Source organism: Anoplophora glabripennis, unplaced genomic scaffold (genome assembly GCF_000390285.2).
Source record: "Anoplophora glabripennis isolate ALB-LARVAE unplaced genomic scaffold, Agla_2.0 scaffold105, whole genome shotgun sequence".
NCBI lineage: Eukaryota > Metazoa > Arthropoda > Insecta > Coleoptera > Cerambycidae > Anoplophora > Anoplophora glabripennis.
Genome location: NW_019416276.1, coordinates 723702 through 736003, shown reverse-complemented (window position 1 = coordinate 736003; position 12302 = coordinate 723702). Strand labels below are relative to the sequence as shown.

Here is a 12302-nt window from a genome sequence, read left to right as displayed (position 1 = left end):
AAATTACCTCAGACAAAAATTGTAGGTCATAAAATTATCTATAAAAAATTTATCAATACTTTTTTCCTAAGAGCCACCTTTTCTGAGATATAACGATTCAAAAAGTTGTAAAAGTTATAATCGTCATAATATGCATAAGTACGCCACATATACATCTCTGAAGCTGTAATATAAGTAAAAATATTTTTCCATCCGTGATTGTAATTTACACTTAAAATATAAAATATACATAAGTATACCTATGAGAATATCAGGTAAAATTGTCAAGGCCGGTCGTGTTCTACTGTTGAATCACCAATAGTAGAGGATTCGTTTGATACCAACGAGGAGACATGCGATACATCACTATTGACGCAATTTACTTATACCCAGAATGAAGAAGAAGAAGAAGATCAAGAAGGAGAGCAAGAAGAAGTATTTGAAGGTCATGAATCAGACGAATAAATTCTACTTTTTTTTAATTTCCATCGCTTTTATCATTTCCAACCCTTGCCAATATCTGTTATTATGCAATAGTTTCAAACTAAACAGAATCACAACAGACCTGTGGAATAGGCCTACTGGGTAAACCACGTTAAAAAACGCGATAAGTACACTACCTCATAGGTGGCGTGGAAATGAGTGCATATTATGACGATTACAACTTTTACAACTTTTTGAATCGTTATATCTCAGAAACGGTGGCTCTTAGGAAAAAAAGTATTACAATTATAATTTTATGATCTACAATCTTTGTCTGAAGTAATTTTATGATAAAAGTTACCGTTTAGCTGAAAATCGCGAAAAACCCATTTTTTACCGGAACGATGAGGAATTTTAATATGCTATTTAATATGCAACAACTTTACTCACTTTCAGCTTGTTGTAAATTTATGTACCTTTGAATGTCTAGATTGACCGAACTATCTATGAATTTATTGGGAGTTAATCGAAATTTCTCCACACCTTCGAACATTTCGATAGCCAACTATATCCTTCATAACCAATAACAACAACTCGGAAGTGTTTATGCCTCGTCTGCGCCTTGTTTGTCAGCCTACGGAGACGCGTCTGGGATAATGGAAGACTGTTTGCTGTCGCATCCGTCCCGACTGCAATTAAAAGTGCCTGGTGGTATTATCAGGCCGGTATCACCCAGCCGGAGCTAAACGAGAAATCGCGGATTAAGTTGTTTAAGTTAACGCAACGCTCTGGTTCTGTCTCCATAGTCTTATCGTTATTAACAAATTGAATCGCATTGGCCTAGAGCGAAAGGAGAAGAGATCAAACGGAGATGCTTGTCGTCAGATTTTTCGGCTGTTTTCCTCGAAAAGTGTAGGGCGTGCTACGATGTTATCAGTAGCGGGTTATCCACAGACAAAATGGGCAAATGCCTGGGGTCTAGTCAATAAAGGTCCCTCTACTAATTTTCATTCAGTGGTAGAATTTCTACATTGACACCAAAATTATTTTCTTTACTATTTCTTCTTTTTTCGGTAACAAAGAGAAGTATAAACTTGTCTCTCTTTCATCTTAGTATTTACCCCTCCGTCAAAGCATTTTCATTACAGAATTACCAAAATTAAAGTCACTCTCATTCATATTTTCGAAAATGTCATAACATATTGATATTTTAATAAGTTTTAAGTTAAATAAGTTTTCATAGTTGCGAAATTTGCTACTTTTAAAATTGCAGTCTATTTCAGCCTCTAGAATCTTTTATTTTTCTGCTATTTCCAAACTGTAGTCGCACATGTCGAATTTTTTTTCATCTGTGGTGATGCGCAGAAGTGATAAAGAAACTATTTCTAACTTACGTCGGATAAAAGTGCAAAATCTTCTGTTTTGCAAAGAACCACAGACTATTCTCGACACTGTAGCGTTACTTGTTTGTATTTTGTGCTTTATTGTAGATTGTAGAGACATAACGGTTTAGTTTTGATATTTGAATGAACAAAGACGCAAAAATATTGAAAAAGGCTGTCAGTAATAGAAACAGGAAAGTTAAACTTGTAGAAATAACCGAGAAAGAATTAATTTTGAGTTAACCAATCAGTCTCCAACAAAAAAAAGTTACCGAAAGAAACTGTTATGTACTTTAACATTACGGAACATAATATTGCTCTTAAGGATTATTGACATTAAGGAATAGAACATTGTTATTGCTATTTGAATATTTGCAGCTTTAAATATTAACTTTAGAGACAAAAGCAGTCCTTTTCGTTGGACATAGTTATTAATTACAAAGGAACATTTCTAGATTTCTGTAACTAATTGATTACATACAATATTGTCGTATTCCAAGTCCCAAGCAAATTTTCGCTTAACTTTCCAATAGGAACCACGAAGCTGTCCGCAATCGCTGTACACGAGGCCAATCAACATTTTCGACAAAGTTTCCTAAATCTCCGTCAAAGTTGTCGCAAACCTGCCAGCCTTCCCCAAACACCAAAGCCGCAACAGACGACATCTAGACGCGTCGCTATAGCAGTAAATGGGCAGGGGAAAGCAGTAGAAAAGGTGTCTCATCTCGTGAGTCATTTTTTTCATTAGCAACATTGTTTTTTTTAACAATTTGCGTCGAAAAACAGTTTTTCCAATATACTGGAAAAACTATTTGTTTTAGAGAAAAGTGTTCAACATACGAAATATGCGCAATAAAAAGACCTACAAGATGATAGATTAAAATCGGATAAATTGTTTAAAAGTTATTGCAAAAAAATTATAAAAAACGTGGAAAACAGCATTCTTTTAATTATCCATAATTTGGTTGTTATTTGTAGGAATTTTATAAATATCCCTAAAAGTTGTGAGTTTTATTGTTATTCAAAACTGTGCCAAAGATGGCATGGCGCCCAACGTGGGGCCGAATATCCGAAACGCCATGGAAAAATGATGGAAAGCGACAGTATAAAATAAATCATTCGATTAATCTAAAAAAGTAAGTACCTAATAATATTATTGCCATTATCATTATAAAATATAAATTTTGTTAGTTTCACAGTTATTGTACAGAAATGGGAATTAACAACATGTTTAGAGAGATTTAATAAGAAACTCGTTTAAAGGGAACAGATCCAAAATCCTTGAAAATCCGTTTGTATGACAAAAAACCTAAAATAATTAAAAAAAAAATCGAAAATGTCGAGAGATAATTAGGGCCACCATACTGGTACAAGTAAGTTATTATTATAAAGCCATTTTATAATGAAAAATCAACATTTGTTAAATAGTCCACAGTACAGGCCCCCTCTGGAAAGTTGATTACCACATACTTTATACCTCCTGAGGAGCTTCGTTTTGACGAGTCTACCACATTTTTCCTCTGCGACTTTTCTCGATTCCTCCGCTTCTCCACATGGCAATTTCCCGGGGTCTTGAAAAGTCAAGACCACATCTTTTATTTTTAGCTTAATTAACTGGAAATTTTGTTGCAAATGCCGATTCAAGTTTGTCCGACAGAAATGTTTCCGACATTGACGTGTCTACCGGTCGAAACATGCCAAAATAACAGGGTATTGAAAATCAATTACCACATAGGTAAATTTTAGTAAAATTATTTGTAAATAATTAATTCAGTCAAAAAGTATTGTTGTCCGACAAATTTCAAGCCGCGTTTTTTCAGTTCGACAGCTGGAAATCGGAATTTTCACGGGGTATGATAAATCGATTACCACATGTTGGATAAAAGTAACGCACGATAGAAAAGTGTTTTTTATAAGCAAAAATTGTAATGTCCGACAAAAATATATCTGCAAATCGCCGGTCCGACAAAAAATTATGAAAAAAATTTCGTAAAAAATGCGCATGTATTTATAATTTCTAATTAGTATTTTCATGTATTGAGCAAAATTCCATATAAATATACAATACAGGGTGTTTCAGAAAGACCTCCCGTAAACACAGGGGGTGAGGACGACAAAAAATAACAATTTTTTGTCAAATGAACTATATTTTATCTCCTCTTGTTTTCGAGATACAGAGCGACAAAATAAAGTTTTTTAAATAACATTTTTATGAAAATTTCCAAACGGTGCGAAATATTTTCGTCAAAACGAAGCTCCTCAGGAGTTATAAAGCATGTGGTAATCAACTTTCCAGAGGGGGCCTATACTGTGGACTAAAAGTCTTGTTAATCTCATCGCAGTGTTTGACTGCCTACATAGCTTGCTGATATGAGCTGTTGCGTCTGTACCCCCCTGAAGATAACAATCCAAAAATGGCGGTCTCTATGTAAATAAACGAGCCAGTTACCAAACAATCTAACTAACTACAGACTCGAATTCCGCCTTGCTCGACTCCCGTCGAGCTTAGACTACCTCATCTCGAATTACAATATTCAGTAGCCCTCAGGTGTACCATTCAATCATTCAGAGTTGCACTGTGCCAGATTTCTACAGCCGTATAACGTCATTGCACACCGCAGCAGGTTGAGCTCGGCATCTCCACTCAAATCAAGTTAGCCGAAGTGTCTAGATGCAAACCGGGTCATTTCTGAATTAATACATGCATTAGCCCAATTTCTCTACAACTTTGTTGCGGAAATAGCAACCGGTGCGTTTATGGAGAGTAAGATTTGAATTTTGCTACTGATGTGCTGTTGGGGAATTATGTGATTAAAATTTTTATGTGAAGAATTCACGTCAATATATGTAGATTTAACTTATGTTTATTCCATTTCTCTTAGTTGTATACCGTCTTTCCCAGAAGCGACAATCTGAAATTAATATTTTCACTTACAGTATAGTACAGTCATTGAAGCTGAAAATCAGCTGTAACCTCCGAATTCTTTGAAACTGCATGGATTTGCATGAAAATTTAGAAAAAGCCTCATCTTAGGCTCAAATTCAAAAGTGACATAAGCCCAATTGACGTTTTTTATTTTTTAGGGGTAAAAACTACCCCTAAGTGATTGTTTTAAGCACTTTATTGATAAAAATAAATAATGTTCCATATTCTCGAACATGTTTTATGATAGATTTCATCTTTTCGACCTTTATATAACCCTTAAAAATTACCCCTATGCAAAAAATAATGATAAAAAATTACTTTTTACAGATTTGGTATGATTAAATCGTGCAATTATTTAAAATAAAAGTTACCTTATAGCCAATAAAAGAATTTTTCCCTTTCAACCCCTAAAAACCACCCCTGTATTGACAAAAATGATAAAAAATTACTTTTTAAAAGCTTGGAATGCTTTAACGGTGCAATTATTTAAAGTAAAAATTCCCTCGTTGCTTATGAAAGAATTTGTAATACTTTTCAACCCTTATAAATCACCCCTATGCTAAAAAAATTATAAAAAATTATGTTTTAAATCTTGGAATGCTATAATCGTGCAATAATTTAAAATAAAACTTTTCCCTTATATTGTTTATGAAAGAATATTTTACTTTTGCCATTTTCAACTCTTATAAACTACCCTTTTACCAATATTAATGTAAAATATTTTGATTATAATCGATTTTTAAATATAATCGACAAAAAAATTGCTACGCTGCATATAAATAATAATACCTTTTTTTTACTTATTTTATTTGTATAATATAATATATATAATATATAAAAATAAGAAAGCCTATTTTGCTCCGAAAAAATGTCATTGTTTTTTTTTTACCCTAACTTGGTTAATTTTGAAGCTATAGTATCCTACAAAACAGCATTTTAAAGATAATTTCAAGAGCTGTAAGATCGTTTGCATATAAAACCTTTTAAGCCCTTTGTTTTTTAAAGGGAAAGGATCGAAGGGCTCGAGACAGGTCGTTTTTTCACTAAAATGAATACTTCAAGCGGCGATATCTCCTTTATTTTTTATGCTAAAGGATTTAAAAAAGCAAAATATTTGTTGAAAAAAAAGCTAAATTTTTTTTATCTACCATTTTTTACGTATCTTCCATAGTTTCAGAATTATTATATAAATAAGGCAATTTTTTTTGAATAATGAAAAATATGTTTTCAGCTTTTACAGTACATTATTAAAATTTTGAGTACTACAAAAAACTCCAGGAGCGTTGTACGCGTAAAATTAATCCTTTTTCCGTTATTTGACGTTGAATACATCGATTCGAGTATTCCCCTCAAAACAAGTCCCCTTCCACTAACCATATTTTGCTTTGTATATGATGTACCTGCAACACTTTTTAAAAAACTAGATTTTCTTTGTTATTTATAAGCTACATTTTTGTTCATTACATTTTTTTAATAAAATGCGTAGTTTTTCAGTTATTCGCGAAAAATATTTTGAAAAAGTTTTCAATCCTGAATAACTAAAAAAACTATTGATTTTTCGAAACAATTTTCACCCACGAGAAGGGGTGTCAACCCCAACAGGGTGGAATCGTTAATCGGCGCTATGTCACTAATGTCCATTGACCTTTTCTCTAACTATCTGCCAAATTTCAAGTCGATCGGTTCAGTTTCAAAGAATTCGGAGGTGAATAGCTTCAATGATGTACTATTAGTTTTCATTTTATTTTATTTCATTGTGCTTCTACTTCAGTATTTTTTATTTTGTTTTTTTGTTGGTCTAAACTTTTACTACGAAAAGCAATACGATGTACAAATAAAAACTAGTTACCCTGATTTTAACTAAATTTAAACTAAATTTTAACAAATATTTTTTCTTAAAACTACCTAACTCACTTTCTCGTCTCTAGTTCTCAAAAAAAGCAAGAATAGACTGTATTCTTGCTGTTTTTGAGCTACCCGGTATCTGAGTTCTCCATTTACTTGTTTCCTTCACTTTGTAGATTATCTTCTTCCCGGAATTGGCTAGGACAACAACTTTTACCTTGTGGTGTTTTGCTGTTTACCTATTAGACCGAGAGCCAGAGGCAAAAAAAATTGTTGTGTTAATTTACTAAGCCTGTTTTTTTTATAATTGATTACAGTAGTTGCTGTTATAATTTAATAAAATTGTATGGACTATATTTCATATTTTAATCAGTTTTGCTTTTGTCAGCTAACTTTGGAATTGTTTTTGTACATTTTTTTTCTAAATTTTTGTTTTTACCCATTTTCCGTCTTCTCTCTATTTTCTGTTTGTCTTTATTCCCCGGTCTTTCGTGTTGATTTTGTTTCTTCTTCTCTGTTCTTGTTTGTTTAATACTGTACTTCACTTCTGAACTTTCAATCTTACTTCTAGTTCTTTTTATTACTTAAAACTTACTGTTAAATCATTTTCTTTTTAACAATTAAATATGGAAGACTTTTCTAGAATACACTTGCATTTACCTTAACTTAAACTGATTTTTTTTACACTTTTAATATTGTATGTTCCAATACAGTATACTATGGGAATAAAATAGGGTCTATTTTTTCTGTTGCAAAATTTCAAATGTTTTGAAGGCTTCAAAGCATTTAATAAAATTTTGATTTTTGTACATTTTTAATAATCCTTTCGATCAATTTTATCTTTTAAGGCCATCTCAGTACAATAACTATTTAGATATGCAAAGTACATATTTCAGTAAAAAAAAACAGAACCCCAGATACTCCTCCAGATGTTTCATGAACTGGAAGTGACTCCCACTTATTTGCATCAAATAATTATAACCTCCACTCAGTTTGCCGCAAATTGAATCCCAAACTGAAGGGTTTATATTTTTTTCATTTTCCCCTGGCTATTCGAAAAATACGTTAAATAAATTTCAACAGAATTTAGGAATGTAATACGCCTTCACAACTCCCAAAACAAATTCCCTATGCCCATCTTTCGCTCAACCCTTCAATACAGCCGGCCTTTCGGAATTAGCCAAAGGGCCTTATTAAAGTTTGGACGTACGTGTGAATTATTACTCCTTGATTATACTGTAGGGGTCCGCACTGGTAACAATTGTGAAAATTTTTTATGTATCATTTACATTAATAAATTTTAAGTTTATTTAATGTTATTTTCTCTTCACTTAAGTGCGTTGTAATCTGTCTTTGAGAAATATTTGAGTATGTAAAAAATTATGTTCTTTCTAAAAATATTACAAAATAAAGTCTAATTTTTTTTTCTTAAAAATATTATGTAGTTTTTCTGATTCTTAGTAAAATTACACTTTAGGTGCAGTAAAGATACGCGTAATGTAAATTTACATTTAGTGTGAATTACACAAAAAAAGTGTAAATTGTACTTTACCTACTGTGGCCTCAAAATAACCAATGTCCTAGTGTGTAATTTTACAAAAAATTTTTATAAGTGCATTCAAACAAAGCGAAGTTTGGTGTACAGCCATGGAAATTACAATGGCAATCTAAAGAATAGTCTTGCACGTTTTCGAAAGATTAGCAAAATTGAACATAACCTGTAGTGATGATGATGAATGATATTGTAAATAGCAAACATTGTATTTTTGTTACTAATTAAATTTTGAATCTCCAATGAAAGTAAGGGGTTTACTAGTTATTTTCCTTTACCCTTGCTATGCCCACTCTGATTCAGAAACGTACGCACGATTTATATTTATGTCAAACGTAATGCACTAGTTATGTTGCAAACATGTGTTACTTTTATTAGGGTCACGATAGCCGTTTTTATGTGGGTATTTATTAGAGGTATTCTGGCGGAAAAGCAGTGGTATTGTACACTTTATTGGTCCTCTAAGGGCGTTATTGTGCACCTGCAGAACTTTTACGAGTCTTGTTGGGGATTACAGTTCATTAATGAATACTTCTTCGTGTGGTGGATATTTTCAAAGAGCTGAAAAATAAATATTTTTTTAGAAATGCGAGATTTTAAAAATTTTGTATATTTTTTCACCATGTTACTAGTCTGACATCCTTTTCGAAAAATCAGAGACTCTAAAATTGACTGCCATAATTTGTCTCCAAAAAGATATTTACTTTTAATTCATATTGCTCAAATAGAAATATAAAACTATTAAAAAATGTTCACCAAGTTTGTAAAAACTTTATATTTGTAGATACTACATTCAATGAAATTGATATTGCAATAAATTTAAAATTATCATCATGAAAGTGTGTTCAAAATGTCAAAAACTTTCTGTCAAGCTGTAAAGTATGTCAAAACATATCGAAAACACAACGAAATTATTCAAAGTAGATTCAAAATGCATTTAAATCCACTGTGAAAAACATTAAAATATATCTGTACTTTCAAAATATATCAAAGTATCAGGAGCAACACATTTAAAACATCAAAAAACATTAAAATCCACCAAATACGTCGAAAACTTCGAAATACATCGATAAATCGTGACGTGAAGATTTTTCAAAGTATCTTGATGTACCTATTTGGAAATACCCCAAAAGTATTTCTAATGTATCAAAAGTTTCTAAAGAATTTTGAAATATTTGGATGTATGTATAAGCATTTCGCTATTTAAAGAGGTTTGTTTGAATATATTTCAAATACTTTGATGTTTTCGGGGTACTTGGACGTTTTTTAATGTTTTTTAAGATATATCAAAGTTTTCATGATTTTCGATGTATTTTTAATTCTATTTTGGTGTATTCTACCATTTTAAATATGTTTTAAAAGAGTTTTTACGTATTTTATGCATTTCATAACGGATTTGAAAAAATTTTATGCATAAGTAAATAATTCCCAGCATCAAAGTTATATTCACCAGATTTCACTGTTTTATTTCGAAGGAGAGGATATTTGGAGGCTGGGGGCTACAGCCTTAAACGGCATTTTTATATATTTTAATACTATCAATCTAGTTCGCATACTTCTACAGAAAAATGTCCGAATTTGAAAAGTTCCCATATCTGAGAGAGGTACAGGGTGAGCCAAAAAGAACTTAAGGTCGTCCGCATTAAGTGAATAATTTACATCAACGCATTCGATTAAGTCATTAATAAAAATAGCAAACAGCCGTGGTCCCAGGATTGACCCTTGCGGAACTCCTGATGATTGGTGGAATTTACATGATTGAAAGCCACGCTACTGCACAAATTGGTATCTATATCTAAAATAAGACTTAAACAGAGAATTGTAAATAGCAAACATTGTATTTTTGTTACTAATTAAATTTTGAATCTCCAATGAAAGTAAGGGGTTTACTAGTTATTTTCCTTTACCCTTGCTATGCCCACTCTGATTCAGAAACGTACGCACGATTTATATTTATGTCAAACGTAATGCACTAGTTATGTTGCAAACATGTGTTACTTTTATTAGGGTCACGATAGCCGTTTTTATGTGGGTATTTATTAGAGGTATTCTGGCGGAAAAGCAGTGGTATTGTACACTTTATTGGTCCTCTAAGGGCGTTATTGTGCACCTGCAGAACTTTTACGAGTCTTGTTGGGGATTACAGTTCATTAATGAATACTTCTTCGTGTGGTGGATATTTTCAAAGAGCTGAAAAATAAATATTTTTTTAGAAATACGAGATTTTAAAAATTTGGTATTTATATTTTTTCACCATGTTACTAGTCTGACATCCTTTTCGAAAAATCAGAGACTCTAAAATTGACTGCCATAATTTGTCTCCAAAAAGATATTTACTTTTAATTCATATTGCTCAAATAGAAATATAAAACTATTAAAAAATGTTCACCAAGTTTGTAAAAACTTTATATTTGTAGATACTACATTCAATGAAATTGATATTGCAATAAATTTAAAATTATCATCATGAAAGTGTGTTCAAAATGTCAAAAACTTTCTGTCAAGCTGTAAAGTATGTCAAAACATATCGAAAACACAACGAAATTATTCAAAGTAGATTCAAAATGCATTTAAATCCACTGTGAAAAACATTAAAATACACCAAATACGTCGAAAACTTCGAAATACATCGATAAATCCTGAAAATACATCAAAATACAGGGTGTAAGAATTTTGACTGCCATTACTTCAGCGTGAGATAGAGTAATCATAAATGAACAAAAAAGTTGTGTATTACAGGAGCGTAAGATTCACAGTTTTCAAAATACAGCGAGTATTAATATTGGGGAGTTTCATCACAACGTGACAACAGCGCTTAACCTGCTGATGCACACCACGTGTGCACGCGGCAGACTTGTCCTACGGAAAAAATGTAAACAGCTATTATTTTGAAACATTTAGTAAATTTCAAGACAATTTTTAAATAAATTAAATAAAACTATCGATTTTGTAGTACGAAGATAGTGTTGTGCTTAAATTTTAACTCGCATTTTAGTAATTATGATTCTCTCAAAACAGGAACTTAACTTTTAATCAAAATCCACTAAATATGTTGAAAATTTAAAAATATTTCAAAGTATCTTGATGTACCTATTTGGAAATACCCCAAAAGTATTTCAAATGTATCAAAAGTTTCTAAAGAATTTTGAAATATTTGGATGTATGTATAAGCATTTCGCTATTTAAAGAGGTTTGTTTGAATANGGAACAAGGAGGGGGACACTTTCAGCAGCTGCTTTAATTTATTGTTATAACAAGGAGGGGGACACTTTCCGCAGCTCCTTTAATTGTTTGTTATTGTTATCACGATTATTCTTTAAAATAAAGTTATATAGTCATTAACGTTATTGAAACTGACAGCTGCTATACAGCTCGTTGAGAAATGAGGTTAAGTTGGTCGCTATAAGCTACTCCCTACGTCCAATCTGTCAGAGCCAACTTCGACCACGTTTTTATTTGAACGCTCGTTATTTTTATTGCTTAAATTAAAATAATAAAGAATAGGGCATTTTATTATATTTGTAATCGGATCAAAGGATTGTTTACGCTACGAGAGCTCTGGATAGACTGTGAATAATAGATGTAATGTTTTCAGGACGTAGAATAATTTAGGCGACGGTCGGAATTATGTTTCTGCGCATATGAAGGTCAAAGCTCATAAGATTTTAAAACACCTTTATTAAGAAATTTTTAGGTAATTATTTTCGCTCGCTCCTATTACCGGAAACTTTTTTTTTATTTAGCGAGTCGGATCCGGCAACCCGTCCCGCGGCAAATTTTAAATTGCGTAATGTAACCTCCAGCCTCTGCACATATGAAAGCCATATTTCACATCGAACAAAGCCGCTCGGAGGGGACAAAGCGAGCCGAATGGAAACATAAAGAATATTGGCCTCAAAGCGGCTTTTCATTATGTGCTTGTAACGCACGCACGGGACTCCGTAGAGTTACGCCTCGGAAAACCGCCACTGAATATCAAGTAAACACTGGAATCATATCGGAGTGGAAATTTGTATGGATGCTAAGTCTGGGCGGGCCACGAGCGGAAAAACAGTTTTTTTTTTAATTAAATGTTAAAATCTGCTTGTATTCAAATGTATAGAAAAAAAATCAGTTGTATTTTGGCCAACGTATCCAGGGTATCCTCTATTAAGGAATCATTTGAAATATTAGAGTTGATTTTATCTTTCAAACT

General features: G+C 32.1%; 1 protein-coding gene across 1 annotated transcript in view; it reads left to right on the top strand.

Annotated features, from left to right (window-relative positions):
- The first annotated feature begins 373 nt into the window (after positions 1–373).
- Positions 374–12302, top strand: part of LOC108903184 — a 98038-nt gene continuing 86109 nt past the window's right edge. Inside the window, exon 1 of the mRNA XM_018705274.1 lies at positions 374–414. Within this exon, the coding sequence (XP_018560790.1) occupies positions 374–414 (41 nt within the window). The remainder of the gene's footprint in view (positions 415–12302) is intronic.